The sequence below is a fragment of the Chamaea fasciata genome, unplaced genomic scaffold, assembly GCF_029207755.1.
Source record: "Chamaea fasciata isolate MVZ Bird 193981 ecotype frontalis unplaced genomic scaffold, bChaFas1.0.hap1 SCAF_1, whole genome shotgun sequence".
Lineage (NCBI taxonomy): Eukaryota > Metazoa > Chordata > Aves > Passeriformes > Sylviidae > Chamaea > Chamaea fasciata.
The window spans coordinates 105113307-105137539 of NW_027094086.1; the positions used below are offsets into that span (position 1 = coordinate 105113307).

General features: G+C 40.1%; 1 protein-coding gene across 1 annotated transcript in view; it reads left to right on the forward strand.

Annotated features, from left to right (window-relative positions):
* Positions 1 to 24233, forward strand: part of STAC (SH3 and cysteine rich domain) — a 70166-nt gene that overhangs the window by 31673 nt on the left and 14260 nt on the right. Inside the window, exons 3-8 of the mRNA XM_066192037.1 lie at positions 10846 to 10946; positions 13096 to 13177; positions 14611 to 14726; positions 19058 to 19139; positions 22296 to 22360; positions 23245 to 23333. Of these exons, the coding sequence (XP_066048134.1) occupies positions 10846 to 10946; positions 13096 to 13177; positions 14611 to 14726; positions 19058 to 19139; positions 22296 to 22360; positions 23245 to 23333 (535 nt within the window). The remainder of the gene's footprint in view (positions 1 to 10845; positions 10947 to 13095; positions 13178 to 14610; positions 14727 to 19057; positions 19140 to 22295; positions 22361 to 23244; positions 23334 to 24233) is intronic.

Consider the following 24233-nt stretch of genomic DNA (forward strand, 5'->3'; position numbering starts at 1 on the left):
TTTTTTGTTAACAAAGAGTTAAACATACTTTAGAGCAAATATTGAAAAGAAAATATTTAGTTTGTTTATCCTCTGGGAGGGCTTCCTCCTCTGAGGCAAGAATGTTATCAGTAAATTGGATAATCAAGAACTGCTTTGCTGAGAAAAGAGGGTGGAAATATATTTTAAATTCTAATTTGTCCTTGAACAGCATCAGACATGTTTCACATTTGTTACTAGATAATATTCAAGCTCACTTTAATTTGGGGGAAATTGCTATTAATATGAAACTGCAGTTAATCCTCAGTCAAAAGATACTTTAAAAAATGTTGACCAACATTTCCTGTTTGATTAGATGGAAAACAATAAGCATTTCTAGAACATCTATAATTAATATTTTCATATTATGTTAGCCATGCTGATTTTAACCAAAAAGTACATTAAAAACCACCAAACACCCTACTCAGTAGTGAGCAGGCTCCTGGCACCATTGCTCCTGGTATCAGCTCTAGTGAAGGACATAATGGCAAGCTCAAGATTTTTTAAAGGCCAAGGGATGAAGCAGAATGGAAGTGGGGTTTCTGTGCCCTGCTATGTATTTTTTCCTGAGCTCACATGGGATATCGGGTGTTTACAGATAAGCAAATTAAGTGCGTCTTCTTTAAAGCTGACCTTCTTGTAAAAACAATATTTTTCTCTTCAGAGTCCTTATCTACCAGAGTGCGACTGTTATGTGGATAATTAGAATGCTGAATAGCTGACAAAAGCATTATCTAGAAGCAAAATTATTAGAAGCTTTACCTTACTCTGAGTTGCAGAAATCCTAAAATGAGGCACTTAACAGAAATGCTTTTGCAAGAAATAGCACACTGCCATCATGTAGAGTAAAATGCCTACCCACGTTTGCTGCTTGCTGTCCTTAATATAGAAGGATGTCTCAGAGAGCAGTGATCCTTGTGGCTCACATGGATCATCGCATGCTTTTCTGCTTTGGTAATAGGAGTGCAAGTTACTGCAGCTTCACCACTTTTCTTCTCTGAACTGCAGAAATTTTAGTTTTCCAGGTATACACGATCCAGGGCTGTTTCCCTCTTTGACATAAGTTCATCTGGTAAACTAAAGGATGCTGCAAACATGTGGGTCCTGACTTTTGATTCTGAAGACATGCTCTGCTAAAAATGACATGTAGTTGAAAATTGTGATTTCATTGTAGTTTCCTTCATAGCATGCAGGGAATTGACTGCATCCATCATTTGATTGAAGTTTTTCTTATTCATTTAATTAGTAATTGATGCCACATGGAAGTGTACCTGTAGGTGTGCTTTAGGCCAGTACTGCTATGTGTCAGCTAATGAATTCTCTCAGGTTATAACATCTGTTTACAGCAGCAAGGTGAGATGTTGTCTGTCTTGCAGTGTTTATTACACTGTAGAAAATTTCAATGTGGAGAGCATCATTGAAGAATCAATGACATTACAGATTTTACCCTATTTCTTTTTTCTCACACTAACTTCCTTCCTCCCCACCAGCCTTTCATTCCATAAGCCTCCCCTTCCCTGCATGGAGGGGTCACTACTAGTGACATTGGGCAGAAAGTAATTTTTTATTCCTGCTGTGATGCTACTTGAAGTTGCCCATCTCAGGCACAGTCTCTGGACATCCCCTGGTATTGATGTCCATCACTGAAGGTCCATCACTGAAGGCCCGTCACTGACTCACAACATTGCTGTCCATGACTTCCTCATCTTCAGGATCTTCCTGCATTTCCCAGATCCCTCCCCAGGCCAGGATCTTCACCTTTGGCCCCCTTCTTCTTTCTGAGACCACTTCTTCCTTTCAGGAACTCATCTCTTGGTAGCACGATTATGGTCAATACTAATTAAGGTTTTTGGACAACAAACCACATAGCCATGCTGTGCAAACAACTTGTGTAGACAAGAAAATCTTGTGTTGCATGTAGATGAGAAATGCTTGTGTTGGCATGGCTTGTTCCTACTGGAATCCAGGGTGAATTCAGGTAATGCAAATACTGTCTAAATATGGACAGCTTATAAGTGATGCATTGAACTCTTCATGTTGATAGACAAGATCCTAAAAAGCAGATTTTTGGTGATTTTGATTAATGATTTAAATATCTAAAAATAGAGTGAAATTTCAACTTAATATCCCCAATATTTTCACTGTCCAGACTGACCCTTGGGCAGGTAATGTTCCTTTTGGTTTGCTGAGCTACATGAACTTCTGTACAATCACTTGACAGAATTTTTTCTTATTCATTTAATTAGTAATTGGTGTCACATGGAAGTGTACCTGTAGGTGTGCTTTAGGCCAGTACTGCTATGTGTCAGGTAATGAATTCTCTCAGGTTATAACAGGCTGAGATTGCCTCTTTGAGTAGATGACAGTTGTAAATGAAATGTTTTTACTGCTCAACCTCTGTGATTTCACTGAAATCAGGAGCTATTTCAGGAAAAAAATTACCAATACTCCCCCATTGCCCCCCACCTCTCCCAACTTGCACTTGGTGTGAAAGATTTCACTTGAATGTTTTTCCATTGGTTGGATATCAGGAAGAATTCACAGAAAACAGGAAAAAATATATTGGAAGGGGCTTCCTAAGGCAGTGGTAGAGACACTGTTACTGGAAGAGTTTAACGAAAGACTGAGTGTAGCATTCAGCGCCATGTTCTAGTTGACAAGATGGTGGTGTTAGGTCATAGGTTGGATCGATGATCTCAGAGGTCTTTCCCAAACTAATTTATTCTGTGATTGTGTATTTCCCACGTGGAAAAGAAACTGAAACATATTTTGCTATAAAATGTGATTGTAAAATTCTGAAAAGAAGAAGCATGTTGTGACTAACTGTAGAAGTAACTTCCCTGAAAACTGATCCCATCAAAGTGATGTAACTACCTGGTTACTTATGGTGGTGCCCTGAATTTCCTCTAGTCTAAGCAAATCATGCTGTCAATTATACCTGTATTTTCTGATGAGATCTCCCTTAGCTATGTGTGATTCAAGGGAAGAAATGGTTTTGGAACAGAAATCTGTGTGTGGACAAATCCTGACCAAGCACAATATTTTAGCCACATGTAATTATCTTCTGCTGTTCCACTTCCCATCTCCATCACTAGCTACTGCAAAATGGAAAAAAGAGGGAGGAAGAGGAGTTGTGGTCCTGGTAAATCACACTTCGGCACTTTGCATGCAGGGCCCATTGCTGCAGGCACTGCCAGTCAGTTTGTGCTAACACAGGCCTGCAACAACACAGGGAGCTTCCACTGGTGAGGGAGTGGTTTTACTGCAGGAGGAAAGAGCCCAAATCCTCAGTAAGTCTGAAAGAGCAGAAGGCCAGTGAACAACCAGCTATATATATCTCATGGGGCTTATTTTTTATTTTAACTAGACGTTTTTTGGTTCTAATTGATTTTCCTGATCTGGCAAATAGCAGTCTCATTTCAAGCCCATTGATGACAATGGAGCCACATAAGCAACAGGCTATGTTAAAAATCCATTAGCAGAGAAGAGAGGACATTAAATCCCTTTGCTGAGGACAGACTGTTCTTTTGTTCTGTAATTCTTTTCCCACATTTTCAGCAAGCTCACAGTCCTGGTCTTCATTTCACATCATAGTTTTTGTTCAGATTTCTGGTTTCTGTTTTCCAACTCCTCTGTAATGGTACAAGGCCTTTGGAAGATAAAGGTTTTGTCACATGTGAGCAGCCATACAAAAATCAACTGCTTTTTCAAAGCATTTCAAAACAGGAAAAAAAAGGCAACTGATGACTTTTCATTTCAGAACATGTAAGAACACAGGTGCAAATAATCTGAGCATGTCAAAATAAAGATCTTGTTTGAAATCTGACTTGCAACATCTTCAGCTCAAGAAGAGTTACTAAAGATGCTATGTTTACTTACACTACTGAGACCAAGATCAGCCATTCATCTCTCCTTGTCCTCATTTGAGACAACACATCAAGCTTAATTTCTCCATGTTTCCTTGTCCTGTTCAGCTCTCGCACCATCACATCCCACAGGCAAGTCTATGCCTATTTTGTTAAAATATTTTCCTCAGCAGAGCAGCCCAGTTCAAAGACCTATAAGAACAGGCTCAACAATCTTGAAAATCATCTAGAAAAGTAGGTATCGATATATCAGTGCCAGTTTGTTCAGAGCAAAGAATTTCAGACATAATTTAGCATGTTTAGTGTTTGGGGGAGGGGGACTTTTTCTTTCAATAATAGTTGTTAGTTTATTTACCATGGTCTTCCAACATCCTAATTAACATTTAGATGATCAAAAACCTGAGATGATATTTAAAGGAGTGTGGAGGTGGATATTTCCTTTCAGGGGTAGACTTTTATAGCAAAGCTGCTGAATATGTGAGAGTGCATTTTGAAAAAAATTCTTATGGCCAAATTTTAAAAGACTTTATTTTAGGATGGATATTTTTCATCTTTGTAACAGTCTTGCAGAAAAACCTGCCCATTACTGCCTCATTTTTTTCTCAGCATGTCATTTCTAAAGAAAACTATGTCACTAAGAAGTCAGTTCTAATTTTATGTACTGTTTTGCATCCTGCCTACATGCAAGGCAACTTTTCTTGCTATTTAAACATTTGATATTGTTATGGAGAAACTGGGATAGGCACTCAAATGGATCCACACCTGTCAGTGATATGTAATCTAAAATTTATTCATTTTACAGGATAGGTACCATGACCGGATATCAAGTTCTACTCTACAGAATATAAATATAAACACAAGCTCCAGTTTCTCTCCACACCCCATTTGGTTTAGGGTGGCACAAGGAGTCAGGGGAACAGGACACTTCAGGCAGTCAAGGCATCAGGTCAAGACCTAGCAGCTTGCTCCCGAGTTCAGTGGTTCCTCCTCTAGTTCCAACATGTTGTTGGACATCTCTGTACAGTGTACCTCATCCCAAGAAATTCTGACTTTAAGAAACCCAAAGCTCTGTACATTTTGAACTGGCACATAAAATCAATTAATTAAAAACTAAGAAGGGAGCATGAGAGTAGAGTGGACAAAGGCTTAGAGATAACTGCAGTGGCACCAGTCCCATTTCAGGGATTTCCTCTTTTTAAGATGACATCTGAAACCCTTCACTGCTGTAATACTGGCCCAGCTTGCTTAAAATTCTCCAGTTCCCATAAATTTTGGCATGGATGAAGCTCTCTGGTGACAACTGTAAATGCATTAGGGAGAAAGGGGCAAGACACTCATTATTTTTATCAGCCTCCCACAGCAGAAGTTGAAATTCTCTGGAACTTATGTAACTTTAAATATATTTATTAATGAATGTTTTAAATCAAAACAATTTCTGACTGGTATGTTCCTCTCAGCTGGAATGATAAAAAATACTGCTTGGGTCATAGTTAGATTAGCTGGAGGTGACAGTCTCTCTGTGTCTCTTTCCCTTCCTCTTCTCTCTTTTATAGACCTGAACATTTTTATCCTCTCCTTTTTGGTTTTTTCCCCACTTTGGCGTAAGTGCCTAATATAGTTATGTTTATACAGTCAGCATAACATCATGTTGTTACCAACATTTGCAGTTTTCTTGGAAATTTCTCCAGGCTGTAGGGCTTGTTCTCCTTCTCCAGCTATTAATCTTATGTTGAGACTTGAAACAACAGGCAAAAAGCATCAGCCAGCAGTGCTGTGGCCATAGCTGTGCCGGCCAAGAGAATGATACAGGTTCCCTTTGTGTGCGTGTAACAAGCAGATTCTCATTTGCATTCCTTAGGAAAAATGAGACTTTCCTGAAATGCACAGTAGTTGCTAAACTGCTTTTGTAGGAAACACAGACAAAAAGAGTTGGAATCAAATTCTGCCCCGTTCCCGCTGTCTTTCTCTCCCTCCAAATATTTCCATTCAGCTATATGGAGGTGTTCTGTTTCCATTTAAGCCTCCTCCAAAAAAGATTTAAATTTACAGAAGTGATGCAGTGTGTTCTTTTAGAGGTATTTAAGGTCATATTATCAGAACAGCTTAAGATTCAATTTTCCATGACTGTTCTGGAAAACCTAGCCACTGGTTTCATATTCAAATGGGAGCTGACCCAGTCACAGAGTATTTCTAGAAAGGTGTTATTAAACATGACCTGCTTCTCAAAACAATGCATCCTTCCAGACCTGGGTGCCTGGATACATTAGCTGATATCTGAAGAAAATGGCAGGGCAGAACCTCATTTGTAAGTTTATTTAAGAGCTACTCAGTATGCTCACCTGAAGTTTCCTCATTTTTTTCCAGTGAAAAACTGTTTCTTTTGTCAGTTTTGCCTTCTTTTTTTCTTTGAAATAAGAATACCAGCCTATACAGACTTGGAGATTGTTGATACATTAGCGAATAGGACACAGAGGACATTTGTTCAAATGTCTGTGTGTTTTTCTCCCTATATGAATTTCATGACTACATTGACACTACTTCATTCACTGAGGAGGACATGTTAAGTGTTCCTGGACACTCTAAATCAGCGAAATGTATCTAGTACTTTCCATTCTAAACCCCCACTTTTAGAGTTTGCAATTTTTACAACTTAAACACCAGCATGTGGGCCAAAATGATATCAGTGCAGCCTCTGACAGTTTTACCCCTTAAATCCCCTAAATGAGAGCCATCTCATAGAAATTTTGGCAAGAGACAAAGACAGTGACCCTATAAGAAAATTCATTAGGCTTTGTGTTTGGAATAAGGCTAACATGGTACACAAGAGATGGTGCTTAAAGACATACACTGACTGAGGAAAGTAAAAAAAAAAACAAACAAAAAAAACCCGTTGAATAGAACTGCCCATTCATCAAACACTGTGTGCCCTGTTTGGTGAATGAAGTATTGTGCCTTGAATAAAAATAGTGAAAATCACATCCCCAGACAGCAACCAAAAAGTGACTGAGCAGAATTTTGTTCTGTCCTGCTCAGTATTTAACAACCAGCTTAAGTAACCTTAATAAGGGTCCTTGGAGAAGAAGGTAGGAGGGATGACTACTTTTTGAAAGTAATAGCAAAGCTATCAAAGCTGTTAATCTATTCCCCCTTTGAATAAAAAACAGAGAAAAAAGTACTTAGGTTACTCCAAGTGGAGCTTAATTGATAAGCCTTTAGTTCCTGTACTTCTGATCTACCCATGACTGAAATAATTTCAGGTGGGCTAAGACATAGCAGTGACTACTGTATGTGAGTATCAGTAGCTTCCAGCTTTGCTTTAAAGTTGGTAAAGGATAATATCTGCTGATGAGAATTAACAGTCGGCTGCAGATCAAGCCATCATCTATTTAGGGGGACAGGAGTCAACCTAGACAGTGATGGTCAGGCTTGCAGGTCATCAGTGTGTGTTCAGCAGACCTCCCTGAGGAGACTGTGTTAGTGTCTGAAACTTTGCTTATTGAAACACTGCACCTTCCAGACGTTGCTGTAACCAGCTCAAACGTGAACTTTCTCTTTACCCTTCCTCTGCCCCTTGCTTCAGTCCACAGAAAGATTAACCCAGTGGGAATAAGTGCACCACAGAGAGGCTTTCAACTTCGAAGAAGGCCTGGTACCCCATAGCAGCGAAGGAAAATTATCCTCAAATAGTCTGCCCTATTGTGTTGTCACAGCTATTGCTATTATTGTCGCTATCTTTGCCATTGTCAATTCTTTTTTACTTTTATGAGTCATTAATACCACTTATTTTCTATTATTTAATGTATGTTCTGGCCAAATTCCTAACTTTCTTATGATGTCCAGGGGAATTTAGTGGAAAATAGTGTTTCAACACATTGCTATATCCTGTGCCACTACTTTAGGCACAATGAACTAATTCTCTTATACCAGTGCATGACTGTAGAACTCTCACTGTACTCACTCAGCTTTAAATAACTCCTTGCAAGATCCGTTTTCTGCTTGCTTTTTCTCTCTTTCAAACAACCAGATACCTCCTAAAATCTGCCCCGTTCAGGCATCTGCAAGGTCAGTAAGTTTGCATTAATGGGAGGCCAGAAATTGATGCAATGAGTCAAACCCTGGCCTCATTTACACCTGTACTGAATGCAATCTCATCTCTGTGATGTGAGCTGTGACTGTGCCTCATTTCTGAATCTCAGGAACTTTTGGGTCAGGTACATTGACAGTGTGCAGTTATCTGATTCCTGGCATGCACTAGTTTTGAAACAACTTAGCCGTGGTTCTCTGAGTGATTTAGTGTAATGGGGAAGAGAAACTGAAGAAAGAATAATTCTGTGGGAGAAAAATATGTGTCTTGTAGAAATGCCATTTTCAGACCTTGAGATATAGTTGTTAAGCATAAATACAGCATAAATGCTTCTTCTCCAAGCTCTGTAGTTATTCCTCAGTGGGAGGCAGGGAGATGCAGGGAAATTTTTTCCAAGCTAGCCTCACCATAAACCAAGTAGTTAGAACAGAAAATGGGTTGAAGATTGGAGCTTTTGGTAGTTACAGGGATTTCATTTTGATTTACAAAGACTTCTTGTAGACTCAAGTGTGTGACTGAAATACTTTTCTTCTCTTTGAAGTCACTACTTAGCTACTCAGATATAAAAATATGGCATTTAGCAATGGAGATACAGTGTTGTTCTTCTGTAATTGTCTTATTCATTTTCACATGACCACAGATTTCTGTTCTGAAAAAGCTGGGGTTTGGTTTTTGAAAGTAGCACAGATGCTTCACTTTCATTTTGTACATCATTCGGGTGCACAATTGTTTTGACAAATGTGTATCTTCTGTGATCACATGGTTATAACATGTAAGGACCAATATCTGCCCTGTAAAGTTAACCCTGAAATGGCTGGAAAAGCATAACTTAGCCAGCAGGAAGGACTGTGAGACTGTGCCTTTCAACAGCTAAATCTTAGGAGTATCTTGGTACGAGAGTAACTTGGTACAGACCAGCCTGAGAGGAGATTTAGACCTGGTGTAAGCACTGACGTGTTGCGCAGGCCAACTGTGATGTCGTTTTCCTTGTTTCATTCTGCCCTATAAATATAATGAAATACTGTGAGGGAGCTACTCTTCTCTCAGTGCCCTATTGTTGATCACCAGGGAGGGTGATTCAGCATTTCATCATCAGTGATAAAAGCACAAAGTCGCAGAAGTCAATATTGGTTTGAGCATGTGTAATTGAAAAGAAACTATAACTGAAAAAATCCTCACAGCGCACTAATATAACTGTAACCATGCAGGTAAAAGAAACCAAACAAGCAGGCATGTGTTCTTCTAAGAAATCCTGTGCTTGCTAGGAAAATAGACCCTAGAAAAGAGGATAGAAAGGATGTCTGCGCACACTGAAGGGTGGCTGAAAGGAGTAACAAGTAGAGACCAGGCACTGACCCCACTCCCTTGAAGTCCCTGGGGCACACCCCACACTCAACCCTGTTCAGTCCCTATCTCTCCAGCAGTCTCTACAGAAAACTGGGGAGGATCTCAGTTCCCTGTCCTAAAGGAAGCACACAGGTGAAACATCTGAGCCTGGCTCACTGCAACAACCCACGGCTATCTCAGCCTGCCTTTTCTGGCTTGAAAGTGGCCACTTCGGACACCTCTTCTTCTGAAAGAGGAACACAAGGCTTGGATTTTGGTACCAACTTGATGAAACCTTCCCTGACGAGCTTCTTTCTGAGGTAGCACTTCACTGAATGAAACTGGCCGCATGTACTTGGTGTTGACTATTCAAATAACCAATGAGCTAAATGAGTACCTTCAGATGCAGGATCCTTCTGACTAATATTTGTCTTGTCTGACTAATGAGGGCTGGTTAAAATGTCAGGAGTTTTTAGGGCTTTTTATTACCTCATTTCATACTCACTCTCACAGTAGATATAATGAACAGATATGTTGTTTACTCATTCTGTTTACACAGTCCTGTAGGGATAAAAGGCTTGCTGCAGCACCACTGCTTCTGCATAGTTTAGGAAGTGTTATGAATAAAATTGTGTGAATAAAAGAGAGTTCTTGCCTGGAAGCAAGCAGACTTGGGTCTGTCATTTAAGAGTAGGTCCTCTCTGAAGTTAATGCAGAACTACTGTTGGCCTAGTGGGAGAATTCTGCTTCTTTAAAGCAAAATTTCTGCTGTAGCTCCCCTACGTGTGACACATAACTTTTCCACTGACAAGGGAGGAGAGCACGGTCAAACTCGTGGCACCTTCACTACCCCACTCAGGGACGTGCAAGGAGCCCTTCCTGCACCCTCTGAGCACTGGCCCAGGATAGTGAGAGCAACAGTCCCTGGGAGCAGTTGCCAGTATTGTTTTGAGCATGTGTAATTGAAAAGAAACTATGTCTGAAAAAATCCCCACAGCACACTAATTCAGCGCTACCACGAAGGATAAAGAAACCACACAAACGAGGATGTGTTTCCCTCTGGGTGGGAAACGGCAGGGGAGCTGGGTTAACCCTCTCACACATGCCTGGAGCTACCTCTCACCCACAAGACCTGGGCCTCCACTGATGACCCAGCTCCCCAGAGCTGCTCCAGAGGCTGGGTGTGCTCCTTCAGTGGCTCCCTCAGCTATGCAGAGCCATGCCAAGACCTTCTAAAATAACAAAGGGTTTTGCTTGGTGTTCATGAGGCAGAGACACCGTTGGTCAGATTATCATATAGCAGAATATGATCCAATATGTATCTAAAGGCAGCAACAGCCTGGGAAAGAGCCTGGGGGACAAATGCCTAAAATGGAGAGGCTGTAAAGAAAATGGATGTACCAATGTGCGTTTTTAAAACTAGGTAAGGCAAAGAATGCAGTCAAAATTTGTTCTACTGCAACTGACCCCATTGGTTCTTTCGGGTCACTTGTTTAAAGGGATGGAAACTATTGATTTTGTCTAATTCAATCTTTGCCATGCATTTCACAGGGACAAACGCTAAGCATGGGCTGCGCTGCAAGGCTTGCAAGATGAGCATCCACCACAAGTGTGCAGACAGTATCGGACAGCAGCGCTGCATGGGCAAGCTGGTAAGTGAGCAACCCAGGGCAGCTTATGCTGGAGCCAGTTCTCTGTGAGCCTGAGCCCCAGGTGTGCATTTAGCTGCTGCATTAACAGAACCCACACCAAATCACTTTACCGAGGCAGGAAAAGTGAAGCCAGCTGGTGCCCTGTTGTCAATTTGGGCATTTGTTGCTGCACAAGAATGCAAACAAAACCAAAGCACAAATCTGGTCTGTTTTGTGGATGTGAAAATGCAGTTAGAGAATACAAATTTAGCTAACTAACAGAATTAATTACCTTGATTTCAACTGTGCTTTCTGTAGTATAAACGTCTCAAAGAATGCTATAAATTAATCATAGTGTTTCAGTAGGGTTTAACAAATCAAAAATCCTTCAAATAATGTTTTATTGTTTTCTCCACTGTTAGGGCTTGAATAAAAAAAACATAATTCACCTTAAAAAGAAAACCAAAGGATATTTCACAGTAAGACACTACAGAGTTTGAAGCAGTCTCTCAGCAGGAGAGGCTGGGAGCAGCCTGCCTCTGTAGGGACTCAGCACTTTAGAGCCTGCGTTGCCTTCTGAGCTGCAAAATGTCATGACTTGCAATGGCAGTACACTGTGTCTGAGATAATTCTAACCCACCTTGTTGACTGTTATGGGAATATGATTACTTTTGGAAAAAGAACTTGGAAAAACACCAATTGGAATATGAAAAGTGAATACATAGATTCATGTTTCAGATGTTCTCAGATTTGCTGCAACTTGAAGGCACTTGAGACAACTATGAGCTGAAACCAAACAGTTTCACTGTGTTAAGTGATGGGAAAATGCAAGCACTGACTTCAAAAGCTACAAACCCCACCTTTCACTGGGAAGATCTTTTCTGTCCAAGAGTGTTCACTGAAAGCTACTGTTGTTTATATACCTGAGGCAAGTCTTTATGTATCTGAACCATAATCATAGTTCTAATATAGGGCATTCTGCTATAGGAAACTGGTCTGTGAAGAGCTCAGTGACAAGCCCTGGACAAGGCAAATATTATTCCATGTTAATTGATTCATGCATTTCTTGATTCCAGCCTCAGCTCTTGTGGTTACTAGTTTACAAAAACAAAAAATAGAGATGAAATTTACATCAGGAAGTTGTCAGCAAAGTCACAGGAGTTTTGGGAGCTCATGCTGATGCTCTGTCTGAATCTAGCTTGGGGGTAAACAAAGGCTGAAGAATCTGGAATTTATTCCTCTCAGACTCCAAGACTATCTGTTCCCTCAGTCTTTTTCAGTCTTTTCTGCAGCTCATTACCTAAAGAACTAATTCTCTGTCAGGGTTTGGTTTACACTGAACAGAGGATATGGAAAATATGCACATCTCTGCAAAACTTCCTCACTTCTCACTGTGGCTAGGAGTTCTCACAGCCTCCAGACATTAGAAATAGGAGAGAACATTTGTGCAATTCCAATGCCTTGAAGGTATTCATTTTGAGTACTAAGCATTTGCCTAAATTGAGATACCTTTTTAGAGTGATATAGGCACCATTATTTGCCGTACTATGGTATTCTTTAATGATATAGCTTGAGTTGTTTTAGTCCACTTCTCTACAAGTGGACACTGTGGGAATATCTGGTAACAGCTTGGAGAGTTTTTTGACCTTAGGAAAAAAACAAACCAAAAAAAACCGCAGTAGAAGCTGCAGTCAGTCAGTAGTAAACCTTAGAAAAACCTATAGAAAGGTTCTAAATTCTTTGGGTTTCACATGTGCATATTTGGGAACAAGAGGAATTGGAATGAGGAAGGATAGTCACATGTTTAACAAATACAGCACAATGCAAATTCACACTATATAAAAAGATAGGGAGAGGGAAACTTCCCAGGACCTCTAATGATTCAGCACTTCTGCTGGAATTAATTAGTGCTGCTTTTGTGTAAGACAAAAGAAAAAAAGAGAGCTGAAAATGAGCCCTCCTTCCACATAAATATAGGAAATGGGGTTTTTCCTCAGAGAAGAATCAAACAAACATCTGATCTCTAAACCTCACAGAGACTGTACAACAGGAGGCAAATTTCCAGCCTCACCACAATGTTCCACCATTAACCAAAGAGCTGAGGCTGTTTCTACTTGATCAATCGAGGCAAGCACTGCACTTCACTTGTTTTTGCTTTTCCTCTCTCCAGCCAAAGGGATTTCGACGGTACTACAGCTCACCACTACTCATTCACGAGCAGTTTGGCTGCATCAAAGAAGTGATGCCTATTGGTAGGTTTTGACTGCTTTTCCATTCAGTCTTCCTTTGGCAATGCTCTGCAGCAGCAGTGGCAGACTTCCAGCCATGGCATTTACGCTTAGCAGCCATCCAGCTCCTTTCTGTGACTGGATGCCCTTCTGCCATCTCAGAAAAGGACCACTCCAAAGATACAAAGCTGGAAGAGGAGAGGGTGTGTTCATTGTGTGTTTCACTCAAAACCCTGTATGCATGCCTCCTAGCAATTGCCCTGTTTATAATGACAATTTCCTGAGATCAAGGTAGGAACTTAAAAGTGAGGAAACACTGAAATATTGAGATGAGGGTTTGAACTGGGAAAAAACAGATATAAACCAGGGAGATTAAAACAGCAGGGGAGCATTCAAATCGCTGGTCCAGCTTTTGAGGGATGCTGCTAGGTTTCTGTCCTTTTTGGTCCATATTTCTTCCTTTCCTCATATTTTTCCTTATATAATTATGTCTACACATTGTCTGAGTTCTTGAAAGACCACTTTTTCCTCACTGTAATGCCAGATTTCTGAAAAGAAATGTTTTGAAATGGAAAAGTTAAGTGTATTTTGGAATTTTTTTTTCCCCACAAGTACTCTAACCAGGCAAACCTGGAAGTGCAAACCTAAAACCAAAGCTAAAACTAGACAGTCAGTTTAAAACTACTTGTCTGATGACATTTGCATTGATATTGTCAGCAGTTTTTAAAAAAAATAAATTACAAGGATTTCTCTTTCTAAAAAACACCCATCATTTTTATCAGAAGTAATAGAAACATTTTAATAAACTCTGGCTAAAAAATGAGCTGTGCTTTGCTGTAATCAAAATCCAAAATCTCTTTTATTTTCTCACTACTTTGACTAAAATTTCCTGCCTTCTACACAGTGCTACAAATGTACCATATTCTTCATGCCTTGTGTCTCAAGGGAAGTTGGGGTCTAAGAATACAAGATGTAGAAGAGAGCTTGAACTGAATTTTCTTGTTCCCAGTGAAGAAATCCATCTGTCCTCCATGGGAGAGGTTTTCTGTGGCTAGCTGTGAGGGAGAGCTACTGTTGAGGGCAATCCAATAAGTCACTGGTAGAGACAAACATGGATTAGAACCTCCTGGTACTTTGTCTTCCTTACCTCCACACAGGCAGCACCAGTGATGATTAGAGAAGGAGAATAGCAGGTGAAGAGAGACATGGCAATGGCCAAGAATTGAAGAGCCGGTATGAAAGGAGGATGATCTTTATAGGAGTAGAGAGGCAGCAGAAAACTGACAGCAATTCCATTAAGTTCAACACTCATTTTTTTATCAAGATAGTCTCTCAAATTGTTTCTAAGCATACAGCTCAACCTCTTGGTAGAGGCAGGTGTTGCTCCAAGTTAAGCAGGAACATGACCAGAAATATCAAGGTATTGATGGATTCATGTTTTGCTCCTTCTGTTGCAGCCTGTGGAAATAAGGTTGACCCTGTGTATGAAACTCTCCGCTTTGGGACTTCTTTAGCCCAGAAAACCAAAAAGGGAAGTTCAGGAAGTGGGTCTGACTCTCCCAACAGAACCTCTGTAAGTATCCCACATCTTTCTTCTCTTTTCTCTCTGGAGGAGCAAGAGATATTCATTCAAATGAGCTTACATCAGAGTTCACAAAACCTTTTTTTTCAAACTGGAAAAAAAAAACACTAAAATCTTACTCTCCACTTCCATATTGAGACCAGAAAACTTGTTATTTTTGCAAATTCAAGTTTTATGGGTTTTTTTAGATGACTCTTGAGAAAAAAAAGTACTTATTAAATAAGTAAACTGTTTTTATCAGATTGCAAAAGGAAATAATAATCTTTTTATTTTGTATGTCCTCATAGAAATGTAACAGAGATGTTGAACTATCAGGCTGGAGTAGATGCATAGCGTGTGTTGTTGATGGTCACCATTTGCCCTTCATGGAAGTGATAGTGATGAGCTGGAGTCCTCAGAACCTAGATTTAAAAGTACATGATCCCAGTACAAGCCCAGACAAAACTGAGACACTGCTACTGCAACCAAGCAAGGGACTTGGACCTCCACCCCTGTCCAGTGCAGAATCATGAGGGAGGCATCACAGATGGGGGCTTCCCTCTCCAAACTCCAAATGTAGACAGGTGTGCTCAGGTTGTTGAATCCAGACAGGGAGGTTTTGGCCTTGATGCTAATGTTTGTCATTCACTCCCTCCAACCATAAAGTCACTTTCTTCAGGACCATGGCAGAAGAGGTGGAGAACAAGGGAATGGTTAGTTCCCTTGCTCTTGCCTTTGCTGTATCCATACCTTGATCAACAGTAACAATTGCAATTTTTTTCCTTACAAAAATGGTTATTTATCCCAGTATTGGGATCCATGAGATTAGGAGCTCCTTCATGGTGTTGAAAGAACATTTCCCTCCCTCTCAGCCTCTCATAAACAGGCGCTTACACCTGTATTTGAGGTACTCTTCCATTCCCAAAAGATCATCCCCACTCCACCCCTGCCACCCCACCCCCCAAAAAAAAAAATAATAGCCAACAAAAGAGTCACACCTTAATCCACTGGAAGCTAAAGCTGATTGTCATCTTTACAAATCAGACCTACTTTGTCTGACAATCTCTTCTACACACACCTCAGAAGATAAATCACTGGGCACAGAGACATGATGAGAGTTGGTGTCCAGGTCTCAAAGCAAATACTTATATGCTTAATATCAAGTCATGCAAATATCTGTATATGTTTGCTACAACATTCCCCTGGCATTTAAATGCATGCTCGCTCACACGGCTGACCTGTAATCTTGGGTGGTATAGCTGGACTCTAAACAGGCATCAAGTGATGTCAGACAGGAAAGAAGACAAACTAATTTAAGCAAGAACTAAGTGAAGTCTGCAACGGATTTATTAAGGGACATGTCCTCTATCCACCCCCATTTGTGCCTTAAAAGGAATTTGTTAATTCCCTATTTTTTTTTAAACACAAAGTGACTCTACCTTCTGTCACATTATTACATTTCTTTCTTTCAATTCTTTAATTTCCTTTGAAACAAAATTTCTACAAATGTAATTATTGCTTTCTAAGTCAATAAAGTTTATGTTGAATTATAAATGAAAACTCAAGCATAGAAATCACGAATGCTGTGTCAGCTTACTCTAGGGAGCTGATCATAACTAGGTGCGGTGTGGGTGTAGAATTAGGAACGCAAGTTCATTACAGGAATTTCTCCAGGGTATTGAAGCTGAGAGAGAATGTAACATGTGTCAGCATGCAGGAAATAGCGCACATTAGAGAATTGAATAAACAGACCTGAGAAAGCATTAATTTTGTTGGCACAAGCTTGTGGATTGCGACAAGGATAAAAACCAGGTTAGACACAGCCCTGAAAGAAATGATGGAGCTGCAGACCTTTAAAACTGACGTGTGACCTGGGAGTAGGTACTGACCAGTGACTGCAACAGGGATGTGGCACAGAGCCCTTAGAAGCATGTGTAGATAGTAACTCAGGGGTACTACGAGCTTTCCCCAATGATCCTCTGTTCTGGGCTGCTCTGCTCCTCTCCAGGCAGAAGCAGCAATGCAGCTGTGGGGCTATGCTGAGTCCCAGCCCTGGGAGATGGAATGTGCTTCAAGGTTCTGCCATGTCACCCAGCTAGGGACACCAGGGACATGGGGACACCTGGGATACTACTACACCTTGCAGGTGGTGTCCAAGCTGTCCAAGGCCTCGCTCTGGGTCAGCACAGCAGAGCTGCTCCTGCTGAAGGTGGTGAAAAGCAAAGGTGACTGGCCTAGGAGCTGTACTTTGCCCCTACAGTCCTGAAGCTTCCATACTGCATGCAGTTCATGTCTCTGCAGAGAGTAGAGACAACCACGTTCCTCTAAACTAGCCAAAGTATTTTTAACACGACTGAGCTGTGTGGACGTACTCACTGATTTTTCCGCCCGGATTCTGCATTTCCCATAAAAGAAAGTGGCCATATGCTCCAGATTTACTACCTACTGCTTGCTTCAAAACTGTGCTTCTGCAACCCACATTTATACAAAAAGGCACTTAAGGTGAGGTAAATGTGAATCTAGTTCTTGTTAGTTTTTTGTGGATCAGCTTCTCCCAAAAGCAGCTTTGCACCTCTGTCATTTCTATTAGACCATTTGTCATGTAGTCATTCAGTGAAAAATCATTAAAGGTAAATGAGGTTGCCTCAGAGGGTTTTGGATGAGGTATATACTGAAGAAACAGTCACTACACATCCTAGATGCACTAGAACTTAGCGAAATTAACATTAATTGTTAATCAGCAATAGTGAAGCTAGTCTGTGAAAACTGAAGAACATGTTGTAGCAATGAGCTGAAAAATAGCTGGGACTTTCAACAAAGCCAGTCTTTCTCTTCTCCACCCAGCAACCAGAATCCATTGATAAGCTCTACACTGGATCTGTGTAAACTTTGTTATTGCAGTGCCTTCTCATCCTTGGGTGACCTATTTGGGCAAGATGCGAGACAAACATGACCTGCTGCAAAAGCCTGAGTCTAAAAATAGGGAACAATAGAGCAGCAAAGTAAAGCATATATTCTTAAAATAGCAAGGGAAACAAGACAACCACAAGACACCTGTGGCACAAATCTACTTTCAACCCCTTTTTTCATTGGTTTCCTTCATGGAGAAATAGCTAGGAAAGTACTAGACAGGAGAAATAAAATTGTGAAAGTACTTTCTAAAAAAAATTTTGCTGTCCACACTAGTAAAAGGGGAAAAAAACAACATATAAAATCTATGAAGCAATTCAGATTCCGCTCTCTAAACAAATACAGGAATGTTCCTGTTGTGCAGGCACAGGACTGCAAAGCAACAGAGCAAGCTGTGTGTACAGTACAACTGTAAAATGTCGTACAATAACATTAAATCATTCTTGTGACTTAAAATTTGTGAGCTAGAAACAAATAAATTTTAGGAACAATGTAAGTATTTACATTTATTCAGATTAGAGAAAGCACCTGACTCAAGTTCAGTCTTTGGGGTTTTTTCTGGTTATCAAAGATGTAGAGAGTTCAATGACTGAAGTTTTGTTAAGGTCAGACTCGCACAGAGTTGTTTGGAGCAGCTCCTCATCCCTGTTGGGCTATACAAGGAGAAGCTGACTATCCAACCAAGGAATCTGGTGCTGTATGCAGAGTATACTTCTGAGGCTTGAGATTATGTCATCCCACGTTTTCCTACACCCTGGAACACTGGGTCCCTAATCATGACTGACATTAATATGGTACAAAGAAGAAATCACAGTAATTCTAAAAGCAACACTTAGGTTTCAATTTCCCTAACCATACTGGCCAGATGACTGTTTAAAAAGAAAGTGAGGGCAGATATTTAAAGACTGACTTCATCCACTCCACTGCACTCTAGCTCTTTCTTTTACAGCATTTTAACAGAATTAAAATGACCCTTACAGTTATTTTACTGAATAATGTATTCAGAGTTGATATATTAAAACTCAACAGTTTCAACTAATGTTCAGTCTCCCTGAATGATAGTTATTTAGTATACCTGCAGAATCTGCAAATTCCCTCATGCCCTTTCTGTTTTGTACAGAGAAACACATTGCTTAACATAGTCCTTTGTTCCTTAACTTTCACTTTATTTTATACTGCAGAAATCTTTTGTGCTCCAGACTCCAGATTTGGTCTGGAAGTTTTTTCAGGGCTTTCACTGCTCCCTGTGCAGTAGGTATGTGTCATGCATCACCAGATCCAATGTTTCCTTCCATCCCATTAGGCTGACTCTGCTCTGCTCTGACACCACTCAAGTACTGCATTTCCCAAAGACTCTTTCTGTGGCTTTATTTCACTTCCTTGGTCCCTTTTTCTGGCTTACCCTGTCTCATTTGCTATTTCTGTCCCTGCAGACAGCTGACTTGGTGGAAGTTCCAGAGGAAGGCAATAGCTCTGCAGGCACCCTTGACATAAGCAGAAAACGCAGCAACAGCGGTGAGTGCCCCCAGGACAGAGCTTTCAGGTGTAAAGGCCCATGTGCAGCCTGTTTCATGGCATGGGGGGTTATGGCATGTCCAGCTTTTAGCAGTCTTCTGGTTTTCATATCAGGAGGTGAGTTGGTGCAAGAATTTGGGGAATGCTTTTTGCCATTCAGATGAAATTGAAGCCACCACTTTCCTTAATTTGTTGTATCCAAAACTGCCACTGGACAAGGTTCAGGTCCATTCCCTATCTTCTATCTTTACCTCATGATCATGACTCTAGACTTAACATGCTGCACTTCCACATTGGCAAAGTGGAACCAAAAAATTACTTTCTTTTCCATGTGTTTGATTTTTCCCCCATGATTTTGTATATCATAACCTCTTTGGGACAGAAAACTAATCATAAAAGATCTTTGTGTGTGTAAAGTACAAAATGCAGTGAATTTTGATTATAATTGCAGCTTCTCAGTACAACTGTAGTATGTGCCCAGTAATATTAATGGCCCAATTCTTTTGTCTGATTTGCAGTACAAAAATTATGTTTTTTACAGCATTGGCTTGATGAGATTTGAAAACCAGCAGAGCAGTAAGAGTTTAGTAATGAAATCTCAGCCATCAAGAGTTGGTGTTTGTGACCCTGTTCTTGAATTCAGTCATGGTGGTAGAAGTCATAAACAAAAAGAGTTACTGCTCAGCACAACTTCAGGCCCAAACCATCAGGGAAACTTCTCTAGCAGCACCTGAAATCTGCTTTGCTGAATCTCACAAGATGTATGGAGCAAAAATAAACCACACTGAGCATAACTTTTTTCTTCATGGTACCCCCAGTGTTCTTTACATACTGCTACCAATTCATGTAGGTGAAAGTCCAGCTTCAGCTGTCTGTTTTTATTTTATGTCTCTTCCTTATTCCTTTCCTCCCCTCTTGGTCCTATAACTTCTCCTCACTGTGTTCAGACATTTCCTTCCTCTCATTTTGTGAACATCTCATCCATATTATCTGATTTCACCTGAAAATTTTGTAGTTTTCTGTCTTGCAAGTGCAGGTTGACCTGACCTGGTTAGAGAATTCAGTCTGCACCACATTGTTTAATCCTGCCCACCTGAGATTAAATCAACCCTGTCTGAATGTTCAGATAACGTTTTTTTCTTTGCAAGTCAATAGTTTCATTTCTGAAACCCAAAGAAACTTTTTTTCTCTGAGATCTGTATTCACTGAATGCAAGGAACTTACTTAAAGAGATTAGTTTAAAAACTCAGCATGTGTCAAACCTCCAAATAACTTCCGCGGCACATTAACGATTCCTTTGATCAGCACTGGCTTTTTTACAATCCATCCTTTAGAGGCTCAGGGTATAAATTATGCATCAGTCACTCCAAAAATTTCCTCTTGGTAGAGTTTTAATAAACTGCCTGCACTCTTTCCACATTCTATGGAAATGGTAAAATCCTTTTCAGAGTGTAAAAATCACTGGTTTTTCCTTATATTTTTCTTTTTGTCTGCTGCTGCTAGGGCAAACAAATATGAAAATAGATGGATTTCTGTTGTGTGAAGATATGAACAACATATTTCTATGGCTTCAGATTCAAGTGCCTTTTATTAACATCCAGAGACCATGAACTAAACATAGATTAAAAATTTAAGTATATTGAAAATGTTTTTACAAAGTGACTCATGACCCCTTTTTCCTCAGTTGTCCACTGCCTCTTTATCAGGAAGTTCCACGTTAATGCCTGGATGACTCAGGTCCATTCTGGTTGACTTTGTGTTGTTTGGGTTTTTTTCCTATTAAAATACTGTTCTGCAAATAAGTATTTAGGAAAATGTACATTTGATGTTCTTTGGTAAAGGAAAACAGCACAAAAGACAGCCTCCAGAAGGGTAAAAGTACCCAGCACATGTGCGGCCATGTAATTTTCCCTGTAGAACTCCTATGAAAACAACTTTAAGGGGAGATTCTTTCATTCAGGCCCTGGCATAAATCCTATGAAGCAAAGCTTCCCAGTTTACAACTGTGAGATGGCATACCTAATTTCCAGCCCGTCAGCGTCCTCTAAGCCAGTTACACTTTTTCACTGCTGTGAACTGCTGTCTGTAAAACAAGTCCCAAAAGCCAAAATGTACTTTAGGTGACATCTATGAGCCTGTAATCAACAGTGATTGGAGCATTTTCCCCTTGCATCAAATATGGGATGACCTCCCTTCAAACCCAGTTTTGGTGAGCACTTCTCAGCCAACGCAAGGATGCAGTTCAGCTCCCCTCCCCATGTGCTGGGTCGCCTCCACAGTTCATGAGGCTGTACATTAGTAACTTGCTTTATTTTTTGTTACCAAAAAGGAATTACTCCAGATATGATGCTGACATGCTTTTACTTTGTCTGGTGAATGACTTTTTGCAAGTCCAAAAGGCTCCTGTATCCAACTCAGTATTCGCCAGAACATCTTCGATTTGCCTCCTAACTCCGGTTCCTCTGAACATGAAAAACAAAGCATAGTGATTTGAGTAGGACTTAAACACTGCCAAACTGTAATAGCAGCACTTTAAACCCCTTCATACAGATGCCAGACATATATATATCAATGATACAGGAAACTGGGATTATATCTAAGGTTTTCCTTCTGAACCTTATGATAGTCTGCAGGGTCAGAGTCCCTTTGCAACGGGACTTGGTGAGGAGCATATTGAAGCCCCAAGTCCGCTGCAGTCAGGACAGCCAGAGACAACTTGTGGCATTTTCACATTGAGTGTGGCAGGTACCAGCTCACATGCTCCCTTCACATTCACAGACTGAACGTTGTGACTACAACATTGTCTTACATTTTGTCAGAGAAGATGTGTGTGCTTATAATGCCTGTCACTTTATACAAAATCTTTCTCTTGCATGTTGTGGCTGCCATTTCACTTGTCTTTTATCTGTTACAAGAACACTGTCATGTTTTTCAATATCCAAGTACATCTCTCTACTATCAAAGAGCCTTACTATTTCCCTCATAAAGCTTCTCCACAGACCCTGTTGTCAGCCACCGTGTAAGCTAGTCCCAGAAAATGTGTTAATGAAAGAAAGGATGAACAAGTGAAGGAATAGAGGTTCCTTCCTGTTAAGGTGAAGACTTAAACTACTTCTGAAACTACTCCTAAAATGTCATGTGTTTTCTTTATTTCAGTGTTTACATACTCTGAAAATGGCACAGAACACTTTGGAGAAGAACCAAAAAGTATACATTCCCTGGTATGAGCATAAGTTTTGTAATGATGCAATGGTAATGGGAAGTCACATAACACTCTTGTTTTTATGGCTGTCTGAGGACCTTGACTAGGTCTGATGGATCACTGATATCTGACTCTCATTTTCTTACACCGTTTCTGGGCCACTGGCCATGGCTAGAAGCAGCATTACTGGATGGCTTTTTGGTTTATCTTTTGTCATCACTTTATGTTTTTCTGCTTATTGCAAATTTATTTGGAAATCCTCCAAGTGTGCAGGCCATGTAATTACAAAAGGACTACCATAATGTAAAAATCACAGATTTGATTTTGAAAATTATGTAGTGTTTGTTTTAGTTGCTTTTTCTTTTTTTCCCCCCAGATTAACAGTAGAAAAAGCGAAAAGAGAGAGTAGCCAGTCTTCTCTGTTGAAAACCCAGCACAAAAAGCTTTTACACATTAAAATCACTTTAAGAAAGCGAATTTGCATCTGTGCACTGTACAATTCTAGCTCCATCCATAATGAGGCCTGTAGACTAGACACCTTATATAATGCCAATAATACACTACTGGGCTCATAAGAGCAATCATAAATACTACAGAGAGAAAAAAGTGACACTCATTTTTAAGATCTTGTCCCAGAGACCAGCCAGTGCAAATTTCTGCTTGTGGTCGTTGGAAGCCTGGAATTTGATCTTGGAGTTCAAATAATCTTCTTTCTTAATTAGATAGTTACTGCCTTAATGGCCTGCAGTGTACCTGGGCCATAGTCCTCCAAGCTGTGAGAACAGAGAGATGATTCTGGATAATTTATTGTAAGATCAGGTTCTGGTTCCTCTGTCTCTAACAAAGCAAACCAAATTCCTTTACAGAGCAGATGTTTAAATTTTCTTCTTTTTTTTCTTAAAGGGACCATTTTATAAAAGCACGTTACAAATGAACACCTATGTTGCCTTGTACAAATTTGTACCACAAGAAAATGAAGACTTGGAGATGAGGTAAACTCTGAAATATTTGTTAGTTGATTTGACACATTTGCACTGATGGTCATATGATTATACATGATTTTGGGGAAGAGAGGGTTTCTTCTGACATTTTCAATACACATTTTTATAGACATAACCATCTAGATACAAAGGTGTTCTCACAGTTAAAAAGAACAGATGATCAATTCTTTTGGCAAGGATACAATAGATTAAAAGTTTCAAAAACTCTTATATCACTTCAGGAACAAGATGACTTTCAGCTATAAAATGTTCTCAGTTGCTTTGTTTTTCAGTCAGAAGTTTTCAGCTAGGACTTCTCCACCAGCTCTCATGCTAATGCTAAAAATTTTACCAGTCCTGTTTGATCGTCCCCCTTGCTCAGTTGTGTCTGAAAAAAGTGAATGGTGTCCAGCTGCTGGATGGCAGTATTTTCACATGAGAACTTTGCAAAATAACCTTGTTAATTGCTATTTTTAGCACTTACTTCCTCAGTTCTGCATCAGTTGCTTGCGTTATAAGGTCTAATCCAAGCCCACTGAAGGAAAAGGACAGCTTTTCTTTCACTGAAATTATTTTGTTCATGTTACTCATATTTTGAATGGTCTTGCTAGAGCTCTTACTGCAGAATATGTCACTGGTCTTCAAGGCAACCCTATATCAAAATAATCATTCATGTGCCACAGAATTTAGGGAATTGACAGAGAAATGCCCCTCTCTTCAGAACCTCCAACACTGAAAGTCTTTTTTCTGTTCCCAGCTGTGCCTTCTCATTGCTCTGGAACTAAAGGGTGGGATGTAATGCAGAAATTACAAGTTTTCCTGTCATTCTGCTTTACTGGCATTTCCTGATCATTATTTTAGGAATGTCAGCTCTTCAGGAAATAACCACAGTATATGACAGCCTTTAGTGCA